The sequence below is a fragment of the Bufo gargarizans genome, chromosome 2 (genome assembly GCF_014858855.1).
Source record: "Bufo gargarizans isolate SCDJY-AF-19 chromosome 2, ASM1485885v1, whole genome shotgun sequence".
Lineage (NCBI taxonomy): Eukaryota > Metazoa > Chordata > Amphibia > Anura > Bufonidae > Bufo > Bufo gargarizans.
In genome coordinates, this window is record NC_058081.1 from 60,682,024 (window position 1) to 60,702,458 (window position 20,435).

The 20,435-nt window shown below is 47.8% G+C and overlaps 1 protein-coding gene across 1 annotated transcript in view; it reads right to left on the bottom strand.

Annotated features, from left to right (window-relative positions):
• Positions 1-20,435, bottom strand: part of PIWIL2 (piwi like RNA-mediated gene silencing 2) — a 217,895-nt gene that overhangs the window by 163,491 nt on the left and 33,969 nt on the right. The window contains exons 7-8 of the mRNA XM_044276975.1: positions 5,083-5,200; positions 4,822-4,946 (exon numbers count right to left, since the gene is read on the bottom strand). Coding sequence (XP_044132910.1) covers positions 4,822-4,946; positions 5,083-5,200 — 243 coding nt within the window. The remainder of the gene's footprint in view (positions 1-4,821; positions 4,947-5,082; positions 5,201-20,435) is intronic.

Consider the following 20,435-nt stretch of genomic DNA (forward strand, 5'->3'; position numbering starts at 1 on the left):
GCTCTGGTGGAGTGTGCGGTAACCCCCGCTGGGGGAACCCTACCCCAGGACCGATAGGCCATGGCAATAGTCGACCGAATCCACCGAGCCATAGTGACTATGGAGGCCACCAGACCCTTACGAGGCCACTCGGGAATCACAAAAATGGAGTCCGAGAGGCGAAATGGGGCAGTAACCGACTGCTACACCCGCAAAGCACAGACAAAATCCAGAGAAAGGAGAGCGCGTTCCTTGGGGTTTGCCGGAGCGGGGCAAAAAGAGGGCAGAATTATGTCCTCATTAAGGTGGAAGGCGAGAAAAAAGAAGGGACTGGGCGCAGTACCACCTTATCCTTGTGGAAGACCAAAAAGGGTTTCTTGGAGGAAAGGGTGGCCAGCTCCGATACCCTCCTGATAAAGGTGATGGCCACCAAAAAGACCACCTTCCAGGTGAGAAGACTCAGGGAAATGTCCCTCAGGGGCTCAAAAGGAGCCGTCTGGAGAGAAGACAGAACCAGGTCCAGATCCCAGGGGGGCAAGGGAAGGACATACGGAGGACCGAATGCGCCACCCCCTGTAAGAAGGTCCTCGCCGGACCGAGCAGAGCTAGAGACCGCTGAAAGAAAATGGCCAGAGCAGAAACCTGACCCTTCAGAGAGCTCAGGGACATTCCCATCTCGAGACCCGACTGGAGAAAGAAGAGGAGCACCGGAACGGAGAAGCGAAGAGGAAAAAACACCTAACTTCTTGCAAAAGTCAAGAAAGGCCTTCCAGGTATGATAGTATATCCGGGAGGAAGCTGGTTTCCTGGCTCTTATCATAGTCCTCACGACAGAGTCTGAGAAGCCCCTCTTCTTCAAGATGGAGGTCTCAACAGCCACGCCGTTAAACAAAGCGGCTGTAAATTCTGGTGGAAGAGCGGTCCTTGAGACAGCAGGTCCTCCCTGAGAGGAAGAGGCCACGGAACGTCTGCCAGCATCCGAGTGACCTCTGAGAACCAGGAGCGCGAGGCCAACCGGGGGCGATGAGTATGGTTAGGATCCCTTCCGCCGCGACCCTGCGAAGAACCTTTGGGAGTAGAGGCAGTGGTGGGAAGACATAGAGGAGCGCGAAGTCTTGCCACGGAGACACCAGAGCGTCCACCCCATACGCCTCCGGATCCCGAGCTCGGGCCAGGAACGTGGGAACCTTGTTGTTGGGCCTGGACGCCATGAGGTCCACGTCCGGGCTGCCCCAACGGCGACAGAGACAGACGTCCTCGAATACGTCCAGATGCAGAGACCACTCTCCTGGATCCACCCTGTTGCGGCTGAGAAAGTCTGCTGTCCAGTTTGCGACCCCTGGGATGAACACTGCAGACAATATTGGAACATGCGTTTCCGCCCACTGGAGGATCCTTTTCACCTCTTGCATCACCGTCCGGCTGCGGGTTCCGCCCTGATGATTGATGTAGGCCACAGCTGTGGCATTGTCCGACTGGACCCTTACCGGGAGACCCGCTAGGAGGGGGGTCCAATGAGACACAGGAAAATTGCTCTTAGCTCCAGTATGTTGTTCGGAAGGCGGGCTTCCACCTCTGACCACACCCCCTGAACCGTCCGAGCCCGGAGAACGCCACCCCAACCCAGGAGACTGGCATCGGTGGTGACGACTGTCCAGGAGATTGGGAGGAAGGATCTCCCTGAAGCCAGATTTTGAGGGGACAGCCACCACGGGAGTTCCATGCGAACCCGAGGAGGTAGGCGGATCTGAGAGTACAGACCCCTCGATGTCCTGTCCCAGAAGGACAGGATCGCCTGTTGCAGAGGCCGAGTGTGAAACTGGGCAAAGGTAACAGCCTCGAAGGAGGCCACCATAAGGCCCAGAACCTGCATGCACTCCCTGATGGAGATACACGGGGAATGCAGAAGGCGAGACACCGACTCCCGTATCCGTGAGAACTTGCAATTCGGAAGAAATACCCGGGCTGCAGTGGTGTCCAGAATCATCCCCAGGAAGGTCACCCTCTGGGAAGGTTGGAGAGAGGACTTCGGGAAGTTGATCAGCCAGCCGAACTGTTGCAGAGTCTGAACAGTGATCCTGACGCTGTCTTTGGCCTGGGGCCGAGAGGGAGCCTTTATTAGTATGTCGTCCAGGTAGGGCAACAGAGATATGCCCCTGGTGCGAAGAAGCGACATGAGCGGCGACAAGATCTTTACAGCCTGAGGTCTGGAACGCATAGACATCACCAGACGCTGGGTTTCATCCCTGGTGATGCCCTGCCAGGGCTCTACTGCAACTGTCTTCAGTTCCTGCTTGTTCTTGGGGCATTTTCCCTTCAGTTTTGTCTTCATCAAGTGAAATGCATGCTCAATCGGATTCAGGTCAGGTGATTGACTTGGCCATTGCATAACATTCCACTTCTTTCCCTTAAAAAACTCTTTGGTTTATTTTGCAGTATGCTTTGGGTCATTGTCCATCTGCACTGTGAAGTGCTGTCCAATGAGTTCTGAAGCATTTGGCTAAATAGGAGCAGATAATATTGCCTGAAACACTTCAGAATTCATCCTGCTGCTTTTGTCAGCAGTCACATCATCAATAAATACAAGAGAACCAGTTCCATTGGCAGCCATACATGCCCACGCCATGACACTACCACCACCATGCTTTACTGATGAGGTGGTATGCTTAGGATCATGAGCAGTTCCTTTCCTTCTCCATACTCTTCTCTTCCCATCACTCTGGTACAAGTTGATCTTGGTCTCATCTGTCCATAGGATGTTGTTCCAGAACTGTGAAGGCTTTTTTAGATGTTGTTTGGCAAACTCTAATCTGGCCTTCCTGTTTTTGAGGCTCACCAATGGTTTACATCTTGTGGTGAACCCTCTGTACTCACTCTGGTCAAGTCTTCTCTTGATTGTTGACTTTGACACTCATACACCTACCTCCTGGAGAGTGTTCTTGATGTGGCCAACTGTTGTGAAGGGTGTTTTCTTCACCAGGGAAAGAATTATTTGGTCATCCACTACAGTTGTTTTCCTTGGTCTTCCGGGTCTTTTGGTGTTGCTGAGCTCACCAGTGCGTTCCTTCTTTTTAAGAATGTTCCAAACAGTTGTTCTGGCCACGCCTAATGTTTTTGCGATCTCTCTGATGGGTTTGTTGTGTTTTTTCAGGCCTAAGGATGGCTTGCTTCACTGATAGTGACAGCTCTTTGGATCTCATCTTGAGAGTTGACAGCAACAGATTCCAAATGCAAATAGCACACTTGAAATGAACTCTGAACCTTTTATCTGCTCATTGTAATTGGGATAATGAGGGAATAACAAACACCTGGCCCTGGAACAGCTGAGAAGCCAATTGTCCCATTACCTTTGGTTCCTTAACAAGTGGGAGGCACATATGCAAACTGTTGTAATTCCTACACCGTTCACCTGATGTAAATACCCTCAAATGAAAGCTGACAGTCTGCAGTTAAGGCCTCATGCACACGGCTGTGTTCCGCGGCCGAGAGCGGTCCGTGGTAACACGCCCTGGATTCCTGTGGAGAGCACGGCGTCATTGGTTGCTATGACGCCGTGCGCTTCATGCCGCAGCTGGACTACAGTAATACACTATACGAGTGTATTACTGTAGTGCAGCGGCGGCATGAAGCGCACGGCGTCATAGCAACCAATGACGCCGTGCGCTCCTGCTCTCAACAGGAATCCAGGGCGTGTTACCATGGACCGCTCTCGGCCGCGGAACACGGCCGTGTGCATGAGGTCTAAAGCACATCTTGTTAGTTTCATTTCAAATCCATTGTGGTGGTGTATAGAGCCAAAAATGTTAGAACTGTGTTGATGTCCAAATATTTATGGACCTGACTGTATGTCAGGAGAGGTGACAGCTCCTCTCCTCTTTATAAAAGGGACATGTGCCACATAATTTATTCTGCCGGCATCTTGGAAAAGCCAAGTACAGTTTAAATGTCACATTTGGCCATTTCTAAGCAATCATGGCTTCTATATGGGTGACAGATGCAGGTGACCACCACAAATAACACCCATCATGGTACTCTTAAAAGTTGCCAACAACAGTTAGGGTCAATTCACACGTCCGTAGTGTATTGCGCATCCGCAATACACCCAGCGGCCGGCACCCCCATAGAACTACCTGATCTTGTCCGCAATTGCGGACAAGAATAGGACACGTTCTATTTTTTTTTTTCGGGAGACGCGGACCGGAAGATCGGGGCCACGCTCCGGAAATGTGGATGCAGTACTGTCTGCATCTCTTCGGGCCCCATAGAGAATTAATGGGTCCGGATTCGTTGGACAACAATGCGAAATGGATCCGGAGCCATTCTACGGATGTGTGAATGGACCCTTACAGTCCTAAACCTCATTACAATTATCGTGGCAGTTGCAGTCCAGGCAATGAAAACACCATCACAACTGGTCCTGTCAATCAGCAAAAAGTGCAGAGGGCCTGGCAGTTGCAGAGAGAGCGGAGACTCTAGGTGTAACTGAAACGCCCCCGTTGCTCTTACAGGCTCATTTGCATATATGAAAACATAATTTTGCTCAGCAATGCGGGCACATATGAACATGGGACCAACACAGATCCCTTCAGCTGCCACACGTACATGTAATAGGTCAGCCAGTGTCATAGTACAAATCTGCTTTCAGATTCCCTTAAAAATGCAAGACAAGTCCATATATATATATATATATATATATTTGTGTGTCTTACAGCAATCCAAACAGACTGTAGCCAGCAGATACGTATCTAGATATATTGGCTAGCTAGTGGTTTGTCAGCTGTTACATAAAAGATAGTAAGAAAAGTCTAGGCTCCAACAAATAAAACCCAACAAGTCCCCTACCTTCTCATCAAGACATTATAAAATGGAATGCAAAGGTCTGAACTGGGCTCCAGAATCTTGGTCATTTGTATAGTGATTTTTATCTTCTGCCCATCTGTTCGGCGCTCACTCTCTAGATCGACTGACTGCAAAACACAAGAATCTACTTTGAGTTTCCATTTACCATGGTACGAGGAGTTCTAGTAATAACTGTTTATTGCTTGTTCTGCACACAGTATATCACACGGGGTAAATATGAATATGATCATGTGTGGCTGGTACCTGTGCAAGCTTGACAGGAAGGTAGAGGATGGCACCATCAAACGCTGTAACTTGCCCGGTCACAGTACGATGGTCTTTTAGCATGCCAAAGCGCATACTGCGACATTCCACATTGGGCCTATGCAAAAGTAGAGAGAGAGAGAGAGAAATCAGGTTAAATAGTGTATCAAATTCTTGTTCCCCTAGCTCAGTTTACTGATGGCGCCCCATGATTCCCAAGGGCGCATGATGCAATCATGAGCTGATTGGGTGCTTGCTTGTCCGCATACACCTCCTTAGGGCTCATGCACACAACCATATGTATTTTGCAGTCCGCAAAAAATACGTGTGCATTCAGTATTTTGCAGAACGGAACAGCTGGCACCTAATAGAACAGTCCTATCCTTGTCCGTAATGTGGACAGTAATAGGACATGTTCTATTTTTTTTGCGGAACTGACATATGGAAACTGAATGCACGCGGAGTAACCAGTTTTTTTGCGGACCCATTGAAATTAACGGTTCTGCATACCGTCACAAAAAAACAAACAAAAAAAATAAACGAATGGACACGGAAAGAAAAAACTTTCATAGGCTTTCATTGGTGGGGGTTTGAGCATTGAGACCCTGAACGATTACTAGAACGAGGGAACAATGGTGCACAAATATCGCGCTCTCTCCCCTCACTGAAAGAGACGGAATTGAGATGCGCCCCTCTGCAGAGAGGAAAGAGAGGGCGATATGCATGCTTCGCTCTTGGTTAGGGTGTCTCTATGACATATCAACGGCTTTACCAAAACTCAGTGATCCTATATATATGATGATACAAAGTGGCGGGTTCCACGATTTCTTTTTTTGTACCGTAAAAGTTGTGGGAGGAAAATAAGCCAATGGGGGTGCACAGTATTCTCCGTTACTTCATTAAAGGCTATGGGATTTTTGCTGTTCTGGTAAAACTAATAGACTGTAATGGAAGAAGCCAAACATATGCACTATAGGGTCACCCGCTTTTTCCCTTTACAGCTGTCAGTGGGCTTCTAGTATGATACACTGTTACCCTTTTGCTCGTCACTATGTTTTGAACTTTTGACTTTCATCTCACCATCCAACTATATCTTCGAACACTTGGCTATCTCATACATAAATTGGACTTGCAGCTGTTTAGCAGATGATTAGTTCTGCAGATTCTTGCATTGCTACAGTTTTGCTCCTGGTGGTCTTCTTGTAGACTACAAATTACAACCTGTTCTCACATTCCCTAATAGCTCAAGGTGTTATTAGGTTGATTCCCAAGTGAAAGGTCACTGGTTCGAATCCAAGAGCAGCCATGAAGAAGATTTCCCAAGAAAAGAGCAACAGCATCATCCAGCTCTTCGACAGTGGTATCTTGGCTAAGAAAACTGACAAACTGCATCATGTGAGCGCCTTGACACTTAGGCCTCTTTCACATGAGCTTTTTTTTTTTTTTTTTTTCGTGTACGGGCCTTTTTTTGCATACGGAACCATTCATTTCAATCGTTCCGGGGGGAAAAAAACAAAGTGTACTCCGTATGCATTCAGTTTCCGTTGAAAGATAGAACATGTCCTATTATTGCCCGCAAATCACATTTAGTGGCTCCATTCAAGTCAATGGGTCTGCAAAAAAAAACAGAACACATACGGAAATGCGACAACGTTATGCCCAACCCAATTTTTTCGATGTAATTACTGTACACCGTAAAATCGTACGGAAAAACGGAATGGAATCGGAAACAAAAAAATTTATTTTTGTACTCACCGTAAAATCCTTTTCTCGTAGGATGCATTGGGGGACACAGTACCATGGGTATATGCCCAGCTACCACTAGGGGGGCACTAGATATAAAAAAAAAAGAAAAGAAGGTTTGCTCTGCCCAGGTGGGCTATACCCTCTCCACAGCCCTAGGCTATCCAGTTTGTACCAAAAGCAGTAGGAGAGAGAAACAAAAGCGAAGAACCAACATATCCTGGACCGGGAAACAGCAGCCCGGTGACAGGGAGAGTAAGTAAAAACTGAGGGTGGGATCTGTGTCCCCCAATGCATCCTACGAGAAAAGGATTTTACAGTGAATACAAAAATCCAGTTTTCTTTTGAATGCATTGGGGGACACAGCACCATGGGACGTCCTAAAGCAGACCTTGAGGGTGGGATTGAAACCTCATGCAAAAAGAAGGATGCACAGGTGCGGAAGAACCATGTGACCCAACGGGACCAGGAGAGAGCCTAGCATGAAAAGGTTCCAAGAAAAAAGGAGACCGTAAGATCCCAAGGATAGATGCCTGGGAAACAAGGCCTGCAAGAAGGACCAAGGGAACACCCAGCTCCACTCAAGGAAGGAAAAAAATAAAGCGCTAGATGATAAGGGACAGGGACAGATGTCCCGCGCGAGGATCAAGAGTTGACAAGAGTGCACTAGAGAGCCAGAGGAAGGATCTAGAAGAACCAGGGCTCCCCCTGAGGAAACAGGAGAGTATCAGAGCAACGTCCGTTGGTAACGACCTAGCGCTCTGCATATGGAAGGATGTAAGTTGGAAACAACATAGCGCACTGCATATATAAGGAATCTCCAGGAGGAGAAGCCCTAAGAGGACATACCCAACAAGCCAAAATAGACTATGAAGGTGCCTGGCAGGAGATAAAATGCCTGGAAAAAAAGACAGAAGCAGTCCTCAACCAAAGACTAAAACTTTAAGTTGTCTCAGGCCAAAACACAGCCTGTCCGTGGCCAAGCACATGTAAGAGCCAGGGCAGAGAGGCAACAAAGAAGCACTGGAGGCTAAACGCTTGAGAGAAATCATAACAGAAACTCACAAGGGAAGGGAACGAGCCTCCTTCCACAGCAAGGAAGGGGGCAAAAGAAAGACCCAAGAGAAGGCGGAAATCTCTTCCTGCCAGAGAAAACAGCCAACCCCCAGAGGAGGGGGGGTCTTATGTAATGGTCAGGAGAAAAGGAGATTTTTGTATAACTTACCAGTAAAATCTCTTTCTCGCTCTTCATTGGGGGACACAGTAACCGCGGGTATAGCTATGTCCTCTAGTAAAAGCTGTTAGCTCCTCCCCTGGCAGCTATACCCCCTCCAGCCTGGAGAGAGAGCTTCAGTTTGTGAACACGCAGTAGGAGAAGCAAGCCAACCAAGAAAAAACATGGAAGCCAACCATGCCAAAAGACCCAATAGGGTTCTAACCAGCAACCGCCACAACTGTGGCCGAACAACAATACTGGGTGGGTGGTGTGTCCCCCAATGAAGAGGGGAGGGAAAAACCACAGACCCATGGGAGCAAGCGTTCCTGCTGGTATCTAAGAAACTGCCGCCTGCAAGACCAAGCGGGCTAAGCAGCGGCCGCTGATGCATAAGAATGCACCTGGTAAAATTTTGTGAATGTGTGTAAGGAGGACCGATAGCCGCGAGGCCGAAGCACGATGCGCAAGAGCCCAAAAAGCGTCCACCGCTCAGTGGAGCGACCCGTGACACCTAAGGGTGGAACCCCGCAATCCATCATGCTATTGCCACCTTGGAGGCCGCCAATCCTTTTCGTGGAACCTCCGATGACAAAAAAGGGACTGGAGGCTGCCGATAATGATCAGAGCCCTGACGTAAATGACGAAACTCCCTTCCCTAGGGAAAGAAGGAGAGGGACAATAAAGGAAGGGCAATTTCTACATGGATGTGGAAGACAGAAACCACTTTCGGGAGAAAAAAGGAATGGGCCGGAGAATCGCCTTATCCTTGTGAAGACCCAGGAAGGGTTCTCTGCAAGAGAGAACCCCCAACTCAAACAACCGTCTGATGGACGTGAGAGCCACAAGAAAACACTACCTTCTAGGACAGGAGCCGGAGAGATATCTCCCCAAAGGCTCAAAGGAAAAGACTGGAATGCTGAGAGAACTATATACAGATCCCAAGGCGGTAAAGGACGGTACGGAGGATCCGCATGTGCCACTCCCTGAAGGAAAGTTTCCATGGGCACCAGGGGATCCAGAGGACGTTAGAAGCTGCCCCAGGATAGAAGCGCCAACACCTGACCCATCAAGAAAACTAAGGGCTAAACAAAGATCCAACCCTGATTGTAGAAAGGATAGGACCGTGGAGAGAGAAAAAACGGAGTGAGGGAAAGCCCAGGAGGACCGCCAGGTCCTATAATAGATCCTGGGCAGTGCAGGCTTCCCGACCCGAATCATAGTGCGGATGATGACGTCCACAAAAAAAAAAAAAAAAAAAAAAAAAAAAACGTCCTCCACCTCAGGATGACTGTTTTAACCACTTCAGCCCCGCTAGGTGAAACCCCCTTCATGACCAGGCCACTTTTTACACTTCGGCACTACACTCCTTTCACCGTTTATCGCTCGGTCATGCAACTTACCACCCAAATGAATTTTACCTCCTTTTCTTCTCACTAATAGAGCTTTCATTTGGTGGTATTTTATTGCTGCTGACATTTTTACTTTTTTTGTTATTAATCAAAATGTAACGATTTTTTTGCAAAAAAATGACATTTTTCACTTTCAGCTGTGAAATTTTGCAAAAAAAACGACATCCATATATAAATTTTTCGCTAAATTTATAGTTCTACATGTCTTTGATAAAAAAAAAAATGTTTGGGCAAAAAAAAAAATGGTTTGGGTAAAAGTTATAGCATTTAGAAACTATGGTACAAAAATGTGAATTTCCGCTTTTTGAAACGGCTCTGATTTTCTGAGCACCTGTCATGTTTCCTGAGGTTCTACAATGCCCAGACAGTAGAAAACCCCCACAAATGACCCCATTTCGGAAAGTAGACACCCTAAGGTATTCGCTGATGGGCATAGTGAGTTCATAGAACCTTTTATTTTTTTGTCACAAGTTAGCGGATAATGATGATTTTATTTTTATTTTTTTTCTTACAAAGTCTCATATTGCACTAACTTGCGACAAAAAATAAAAAATTCTAGGAACTCACCATGCCCCTCACGGAATACCTTGGGGTGTCTTCTTTCCAAAATGGGGTCACTTGTGGGGTAGTTATACTGCCCTGGCAATTTAGGGGCCCAAATGTGTGAGAAGAACTTTGCAATCAAAATGTGTAAGAAATGACCGGTGAAATCCGAAAGGTGCACTTTGGAATATGTGCCCCTTTGCCCACCTTGGCAGCAAAAAAGTGTCACACATGTGGTATCGCCGTACTCAGGAGAAGTTGGGGAATGTGTTTTGGGGTGTCATTTTACATATACCCATGCTGGGTGAGAGAAATATCTTGGCAAAAGACAACTTTTCCCATTTTTTTATACAAAGTTGGCATTTGACCAAGATATTTTTCTCACTTAGCATGGGTATATGTAAAATGACACCCCAAAACACATTCCCCAACTTCTCCTGAGTACGGCGATACCACATGTGTGACACTTTATTGCAGCCTAGGTGGGCAAAGGGGCACATATTCCAAAGTGCACCTTTCGGGTTTCGCCGGTCATTTTTTACACATTTTGATTGCAAGGTACTTCTCACACATTTGGGCCCCTAAATTGCCAGGGCAGTATAACTACGCCACAAGTGACCCCATTTTGGAAAGAAGACACCCCAAGGTATTCCGTGAGGGGCATGGCGAGTTCCTAGAATTTTTTATTTTTTGTCACAAGTTAGCGGAAAATGATGATTTTTTTTTTTTCTCTTTTTTCCTTACAAAGTCTCATATTCCACTAACTTGCGACAAAAAATAAAAAATTCTAGGAACTCGCCATGCCCCTCACGGAATACCTTGGGGTGTCTTCTTTCCAAAATGGGGTCACTTGTGGCGTAGTTATACTGCCCTGGCAATTTAGGGGCCCATATGTGTGAGAAGCACTTTGCAATCAAAATCTGTAAAAAAATGACCGGTGAAATCCAAAAGGTGCACTTTGGAATATGCGCCCCTTTGCCCACCTTGGCATCAAAAAAGTGTCACACATCTGGTATCGCCGTACTCAGGAGAAGTTGGGGAATGTGTTTTGGGGTGTCATTTTACATATACCCATGCTGGGTGAGAGAAATATCTTGGCAAACGACAACTTTTTCCATTTTTTTATACAAAGTTGGCATTTGACCAAGATATTTTTCTCACCCAGCATGGGTATATGTAAAATGACACCCCAAAACACATTCCCCAACTTCTCCTGAGTACGGCGATACCAGATGTGTCACACTTTTTTGCTGCCAAGGTGGGCAAAGGGGCACATATTCCAAAGTGCACCTTTCGGATTTTGCAGGCCATTTTTTACACATTTTGATTGCAAAGTTCTTCGCACACATATGGGCCCCTAAATTGCCAGGGCAGTATAACTACGCCACAAGTGACCCCATTTTGGAAAGAAGACACCCTAAGGTATTCCGTGAGGGGCACTACGAGTTCCTAGAATTTTTTTTTTTTTTGTCACAAGTTAGCGGAAAATGATAATGTTTTTTTTTTTTTTTTTTTTCTTACAAAGTCTCATATTCCACTAACTTGCGACAAAAAATAGAAAATTCTAGGAACTCACCATGCCCCTCACAGAATACCTTGGGGTGTCTTCTTTCCAAAATGGGGTCACTTGTGGGGTAGTTATACTGCCCTGGCAATTTAGGGGCCCATATGTGTGAGAAGTACTTTGCAATCAAAATGTGTAAAAAATGGCCTGCAAAATCCGAAAGGTGCTCTTTGGAATATGTGCCCCTTTGCCCACCTTGGCATCAAAAAAGTGTCACACATCTGGTATCGCCGTACTCAGGAGAAGTTGGGGAATGTGTTTTGGGGTGCCATTTTACATATACCCATGCTGGGTGAGAGAAATATGTTGGCAAAAGACAACTTTTCCCATTTTTTTATACAAAGTTGGCATTTGACCAAGATATTTATCTCACCCAGCATGGGTATATGTAAAATGACACCCCAAAACACATTCCCCAACTTCTTCTGAGTACGGCGATACCAGATGTGTCACACTTTTTTGCAGCCTAGATGCGCAAAGGGGCCCAAATTCCTTTTAGGAGGGCATTTTTAGACATTTGGATCCCAGACTTCTTCTCACGCTTTAGGGCCCCTAAAAAGCCAGGGCAGTATAAATACCCCACATGTGACCCCACTTTGGAAAGAAGACACCCCAAGGTATCCAATGAGGGGCCTGGCAAGTTCATAGAAATTTTTTTTTTTTTCGCATAAGTTAGCGGAAATTGATTTTTTTTTTGTTTTTTCTCACAAAGTCTCACTTTCCGCTAACTTAGGACAAAAATTTAAATCTTTCATGGACTCAATATGCCCCTCAGCAAATACCTTGGGGTGTCTTCTTTCCAAAATGGGGTCAGTTGTGGGGTGTTTGTACTGCCCTGGCATTTGAGGGTCTCCGCAATCATTACATGTATGGCCAGCATTAGGAGTTTCTGCTATTCTCCTTATATTGAGCATACAGGTAATGAGATTTTTTTTTCCGTTCAGCCTCTGGGCTGAAAGAAAAAAATGAACGGCACAGATTTCTTCATTTGCATCGATCAATGTGGATGAAAAAATCTCTGCCAAAAAAAAAAAATGGAGGGGAAAGGCGTCTGCCAGGACATAGGAGCTCCGCCCTACATCCATACCCACTTATGCCCTGGCAAACCAGATTTCTCCATTCGCATCAATCGATGTGGATGAATAAATCATTGCCGGGTTTTTTTTTTATATATATATATATATATATATATATATACACACACAAAGTGTTTGCCAAAGCATAGGAACGCCGCCTCCTCCTCAGCTCGTATGCCTCGGCAAACGTATCTGTCACTGCAGAGGAGAAAATCCCGTCTTGCAGCGCCGCATACACCGACTTGCGTGTAATCTGACAGCAGCGCAATGCTTCTGTCAGAATACACATCGGTGCTGCAGCTAGTCGATCGGTTGGTCCACCTGGAAGGTAAAAAAAGAAAAAACCAGGCCACAACGCAATAATTTTATTAACTTTGGAACAGAACATGTAACTTTAACTTTTGGAACTAAACATTAACCTGTTTGCCCCCCCCTTTTTTTTTTTTTTTTTACCTTTATAGAACAAACCTCTCCTTCCCCATGGGTCAATGTGCAAAGCGCAAATCGCCCAAAGATGTGGCGAAGTGCGTTATGCACTTTGTCCCATGTGAAAGGAGACGTTTGCAGCAGCAGTGAGTGAATGGGCCCTAATAGCCCTGTGTGCCTGTCCTGGTGAGATGATCCCTATGCTAATAGTGTACCTGTGAGTGGTACTTCCGGAAACACTCTCCAAAGCATAGGGCAGGGTGGTCCGGACAGTCAGGACAGAAATAGCGGGTGTCACGCCTTATTCCACTCCTGCTACAGACACGACATCTTTTTCGGGGTGACTGTTGGGTTGAGGTACCAGGAACGACATTGGGGAAATGTCGCTCGTGTAGACGGCTAACTACACTGGTAGTTGGGGCCACGGAACCTCCTGGATACAGGAGGTTCTCGATGATCTCTTCCTGAAATTTGAGGAAGGATCCAGTTCTCCCAGCCTTACTGTAGAGAACAAAACTATTGTACAGAGCCAATTGAATTAAATATACAGACACCTTCTTATACCAGCGTCTGGTGCGTCGGGAAACTAAATACGGAGACAACATCTGGTCATTGAAGTCGACCCCTCCCATGTGGAGGTTATAGTCGTGGACTGAGAGGGGCTTTTCAATGACACGGGTTGCTCGCTAAATTTGTATTGTCGTGTCTGCGTGAATGGAGGAGAGCATGTAAACGTCACGCTTGTCTCTCCATTTCACCGCGAGCAGTTCTTCGTTACACAGTGCGGCCCTCTGCCCCCTTGCAAGACGGGTGGTAACGAGCCGTTGGGGGAAGCCCGCGCGACTAGTTCGCGCGGTACCACAGGCGCCAATCCGTTCTAGAAACAAATGCCTAAAGAGGGCCACACTTGTGTAAAAATTGTCCACATAAAGATGGTACCCCTTGCCGAATAAGGGTGACACCAAGTCCCAAACTGTCTTCCCACTGCTCCCCAGGTAGTCAGGGCAACCGACCGGCTCCAGGGTCTCATCTTTTCCCTCATAGACCCGAAATTTGTGGGTATAGCCTGTGGCCCTTTCACAGAGCTTATACAATTTGACCCCATACCGGGCGCGCTTGCTTGGGATGTATTGTTTGAAGCCAAGGCGCCCGGTAAAATGTATCAGGGACTCGTCTATGCAGATGTTTTGCTCTGGGGTATAAATATCTGCAAATTTCTGGTTGAAATGGTCTATGAGGGGCCGAATTTTGTGGAGCCGGTTAAAAGCAGGGTGGCCCCTGGGACGGGAGGCGGTGTTGTCACTAAAGTGCAGGAACCGCAGGATGGCCTCAAAACGTGCCCTGGACATGGCAGCAGAGAACATGGGCATGTGATGAATCGGGTTCGTGGACCAATATGACCGCAATTCATGCTTTTTTGTCAGGCCCATGTTGAGGAGGAGGCCCAGAAAAGTTTTAAGTTCGGAAACTTGGACTGGTTTCCACCGGAAAGGCTGGGCATAAAAGCTTCCCGGGTTAGCGGTGATAAATTGTGTGGCATACCTGTTTGTTTCGGCCACAACTATGTCTAAAAGCTCCGCAGTCAAGAACAGCTCAAAAAATCCCAGGGCCGAACCGATCTGAGCCGTCTCAACCCGAACTCCAGACTGGGCAGTGAAAGGGAAAACTACAGGTGCGGCTGAAGTTGGGGACTACCAATCAGGGTTTGTCAGCACCTCTGGGATTCTAGGGGCTCTACGGGCACGTCTTCGGGCACGACAGCACCAGCCCCACTCTGCTGCTCTTGAAGTGGATCCTGCGCAACCTGCGGTCTAGCGACACAGGGCCGGGTACGCCTGGTGGTATCAGGGACCTCAGCCTCCTCGTCCGAACTTTGGGTCAGAGAGCCACTGCTTTCTACAGGTTCGTATTCTGACCCGCTGGATTCATCAGATGAGGGTTCCCACTCCTCATCCGACTGGGTCAGAAGCCTGTAGGCCTCTTCAGAGGAATACCCCCTGTTAGACATGTGGGCAACTAAATTTAGGGGTATTCCCTGAGACTACTAAAGAAAAAAAAATCAAGCGTGTCTTACAAAGGGGAGGCTAGCGAAGTACCGGAGGCCGCTGCGGTTGATAAAAAATATCAAAACTGATTTTTTTATCGCCGCAGTGCGTGTAAAGTGAATGTGCAGTGATCAAAAAAAAATTTTTTTTTGTCACTGCGGTGGGGCGGGTGTGGGTGAACGCACGTGTGGGCGACCGATCAGGCCTGATCGGGCAAACACTGCGTTTTGGGTGGAGGGCGAACTAAAGTGACACTAATACAATTATAGATCTGACCGTGATCAGTTTTGATCACTTCCAGATACTATAAAAGTACAAATGCTGATTAGCGATACGCTAATCAGCGAATAACGGACTGCGGTGCGGTGGGCTGGGCGCTAACTGATCGCTAACTACCTAACCAAGGGACCTAAACTATACCTAAAACCTAACGGTCAATAACAGTGAAAAAAAAAAGTGACAGTTTGCACTGATCACTTTTTTCTTTTCACTTGTGATTGACAGGGGTGATCAAAGGGGTGATCAAAGGGTTAATTGGGGTTCAGGGGGGTGATCAGGGGCTATAGTGTAGTGTTGGTGTACTCACTGTGAAGCCTGCTCCTCTGCTGGATCCAACCGACGAAAAGAACCAGCAGAGGAGCAGGCAGCCATATAACAGATCATATTTACAAATATGATCTGCTATCTGGCACTTTGATTGGATTTTTTAAAAATCAGCAACCTGCCAGCCACGATCATTGGCTGGCAGGTTGCTGACGAAATACTGCTGTGCGAAATGCCTGCGCGCGCGCATATTCGCGTCATCTCGCGTCTCGCGAGATGACGCGTATATGCGTGACTGTGCGCAGCGCTGCCACCTCCGGAACGCACATGTGCGTTAGGCGGTCCGGAGGTGGTTAATAGCCACGCCGTCAACCAAGACCCTAAATGCCGATGAAAGACCGGACCCTGAAAGAAGGTCGGTTCTGAGTGGCAGCGACAAGGGACATCTCCTAGAAGGAGAACAAGATCGGCGTACCACGCGAGACGGGGCCACCCAGAGCGACTAGGATTTGTCGGAATGCCCTCCATCTGATCCTCCGTAGAACCCTGGGTAGGAGAGAAAAAACGCGTAAGGAGGGAGAACTCCCACTAAGGAGCTGTCAGGGCATCCATGTCTTATGTTTCCGGGACTCTACACCCAGACCAATGAAAGGAATCCCCATAGAAGGAGGGATGTGGAGGGCACAACAGTCCACCAGTCGGGACTGGATCGTGTCTGGAATGGAAGGCCACCAAAAGAATACCCCGTGCAGATCAACTTTTTCCATCAACTGACGAAAAACTGAACAGACAGAACCCAAGTATGTAGTGGTACGCAATACCACTGCCACAGTAGTAGCGAGCGCTCTCGCCCCGTCAGCGCAAAAAAACAGAGAGGGAGGCCTGAGACTATCCGTAGAAGCCAAGTACCATACTGCCCCAGTTTAAGTAGAGCGAGAAGGAGGAGTGGTGGATAGAGAATACAGTCAGTGAAGCACTTGACCTGCTGGAACGTACACACCATATGTTGCAATGGTGTACGCACTACTACTGATGCGGACAATACCATGACAGACTGGAACAATGAAGACCCATGGAGATGGGAGTCTCTAGGCTAGAAGTGATGCTAGTAAACCCCCTGAGAAGACAGAGGCATTATAATCATGGCCAAAACCAGCACCAAAAGAACACAATGAGAATAGCCACCGTATCCACTGGCGGCACTCATATAGCACTAGAGTAAGAGTACTGGGCACCGACGAGTACCGACTGTTGAATTGCTGTATCTGAAGATATTCAGTTATTCTCCGCTAATAGATCACTTGCGAAAAGGGGTAAGGCAGACAGGAAGCACAGTGATGTGTAACACTCCGCCTATGGGAGGATAGTGCGACAGTCGGACCGTATCCAATGGTGGTGCAATTACTCTACCTATGGAAGGTGGAATGCGTACAGGGTACTGAAGCCAGTGGTAGGGAAAATACTAGGGATCGACCGATATTGATTTTTTTAGGGCCGATACCGATAATTTGTGAACTTTCAGGCCAATAGCCGATAATTTATACCGATATTCTGGGAATTTTCATTTTTGAAAAAAAAAAAAAAATTCCCACAAATCTGCTGAAAATTTATGTTTATTGTTAATGTGTATTTTTTTTTTTAAATCTTTCTTTTTCATTTATATTTAATATTTTGGTGTTTTTATTTTTATAACTTTTTTTTTTTTAACTAACTTTTAGCCCCCTTAGGGACTAGAACCCTTGTCCTATTCACCCTGATAGAAATCTATCAGGGTGAATAGGAGCTCACGCTGTCCCTGCTGCTGTGTGCTTTGTGCACACAGCAGCATGGAGCTTACCATGGCAGCCAGGGCTTCAATAGCGTCCTGGCTGCCATGGTAACCGATCGGAGCCCCAGCATTACAATCCTGTGGGGGGGCGCACTGCGACTGGGGTGGGGGGGCCCTATGCGCCACCACTGCTTAATACTGGGGGGGGGGGGGGCGCACTGCGCCACCAATGCTTAATACTGGGGGGGCTTGGGGGGGAGGCGCACTGCGCCACCAATGCTTAATACTGGGGGGGAGGGGGGCGCACTGCGCCACCAATGTAGCTTAATCTCTAAATTAGGAGGCGAGAGCTGGCTGCAGGATCACATAGCCGGCTTCCGACCTCTATGACAAGTATCTGCGATCCGCGGCACCTGAGGAGTTAACTACCGCAGATCGCAGCTACAGCTCATAGAGGCCGGGAGCCGGCTATGTGATACTGCGCAGCCAGCTCCCGCCTCCTGTATATGAATAAATGAGAGATTAAGCTTCATTGGTGGCGCAGTGGCCATAGCTCCTCCCCTCCTCTTGTCCCCTGTCCTTTCATTGGCGGCAGCAGCAGCACAGGGGGAGGAGACACTGCTCCTTCTCCCCTGTGCTGCTGCTGAGGGAACACGGAGAGCGCTGTCAGCAGCGCGATCTGTGTTCCCCATACGCTATCGGAATATCGGCAAAATAAATGCTGATACCGATAGCGTTCAAAATCCTGAATATCGGCCGATAATATCGGTAAATCCGATAATCGGTCGATCCCTAGAAAATACCCCACCTAAGAAGAGGGGTTTAATGCCCACGGCAAGAACTAGTGCATATGGCAAGTCCTGTACCCTGTGGGAGTGCAATTAGCACCTAAATAAGGGGTTAATGCATACAGCTCACCTTGTAACGAGTGAGAATGTCATCCTGCCCCCTGTGGAAGGAGCTAATGAAATACGGCAGGTACTGAACCCAATGGAGATGCTATTCCGCCACCTACAGAAGGGGGAATGTATACGTCCAGCACTGAAATCAGTGTTATTGCACTTAGTCCACCTATGACAGGGGACAATGTATAAGGTCAGTACTGTATCCCAAAGTAGTGCAATTACTCCGCCAAAGAAGGGGGTAATGCCTACGACAAGTGCTACTGGCCACCGTAGATGCAATCTTAGGAGATTGCTTCGGATTCATGTCAGGGCCTGAATCAGTGATTCCCCCCAGAGAAGGGGGAAATAACTGACAGGTGCAGACAATGGCCAGGTCCAGGGAACGGCCCTTCTGTCATGTAGCACAACTAATCAGAAAACATAACGGAGTACCAAGAACACCGGGACCACGTCCTATACCAGAGCAAGCCGTGGAGAAGTCCACCCGCAGGAATGTGGCACTCATTGGTTCTGTCACAGCCATAACAGAGGACGAACAGCGAAGACACATGTCAATGACCACCCAGAAGGATTCTGTATGGTGGAGGACATCCAGCGATGACCCAAAACTGCAGTGGCGGCTCGTGCTCACAACGCTGCGTACCCTTGCAGGAAAGAACATCCAGTGAAGATCCCTGTAATAACAATGCGAGTACTCCATCATGAAATGGGGTAACGCGGCGGTGCAGCATGCCGTAGTATTTTACAGGGTTGACCAAAAACAATCCTAGCATGCCAGCCAACAACCTGCCCACAGAGGGAGAGCAAACTTCTGGTGCACAACAGGACAGGGAAGTCTTGTTAAATAGTGTGTCAGGCAATAAAGTAAAAATTATTCCTAGTACAGAGGCAATAGAAGACTAGAGGGCCTGGTTCAGGAGGAACTGCACCAGGTGTCAAATCTGAACAGGCCTGCCATATACTGAAACTAACAAAGTAACTCTACTCCGCCCAGGAAGAGGGGAGACATATGGATACCAGTTATGCCATGTATGCTAGAAGCAGAACAGAGTGATGAATACAGCATTAGGAGATGGAAACACCACTCCACGTGAATGGGGGGCCACATGATTGCCTATCACAGATCAGAGCCAGGGAGGGGAGAAATACGCCCAGTAATGTAGGCGCCGCATAGGCCGCAGATTGTACCAATAGGGCATAGCTCCTAGGAGTAATGTGGTTGCATGGTGCTCATCATAATGAGAATGGAACATAGCTACGACATTAGATGCTACAGTAAATGGAGGCCGCACACTCTACCTAATAAGGGAGAAATACGGCTGTGAAGTGCAGACCTAAAACCAGACAGGTGTAAAGGGCACAGCATCTGGAGAAGGCACAGGAAGTCCACGTCAGAGGGTAGCTATGCCTGCGTGACAACCAGAGAAGTGCAAGAGGATGGCCACTATACCTCGCCCGACATCGGCCATGGGTGACCAGCTACCACTAGGAGGCACTTCCTAGTACTAAGGAATCTCCAGGATGCACGGTGCTCAATAGAACCATAGAGGAGTAACTGCTACAGCAAACCTGGAGATGGTACAGGTACTCTACCTCTAAAGGGAGCAATGTGGCAGCTTGCTGCACACTAACCAGCATAAGATAATGGTACAGCCTCTGGAGATGGAGCACCATAGAACCAGACAGGTGTAATGACTACAGCATCAGAAGATGGTACTGGTACTCTACCTATGAAGGGAGTAACGTAGCTGCCGGGACACCACGTAGGTGTGACGGCATGCTAACCACGTGGCGGGTTGCTTACCTTGTGCAGCTCCATCCGAAAGTCCACTAGAGGGGATACCAACCCTGGAGATGAGAGGTTCCTCAGCGGACATTTGTCTTTAACCACTCAGAGGGAATCTGTCTGATAGAAGACCGCCTGATGCTCTGTTACCGAGAGAAAATCGGAGCAGAGGTGTTCCCCGAGGCAGCAGATGGAATGGCAGGGAAGGGTTGTCACCAGCCTCAGGCTTGTCCTGGGAGTGACCCGAGGATGCAGAGTAGGAGCGGGACATGGTTGCGACAACCAGCAAAAGCCCGGGAAACAAGGGAAGTGGGCGGGAGAGGATGCGG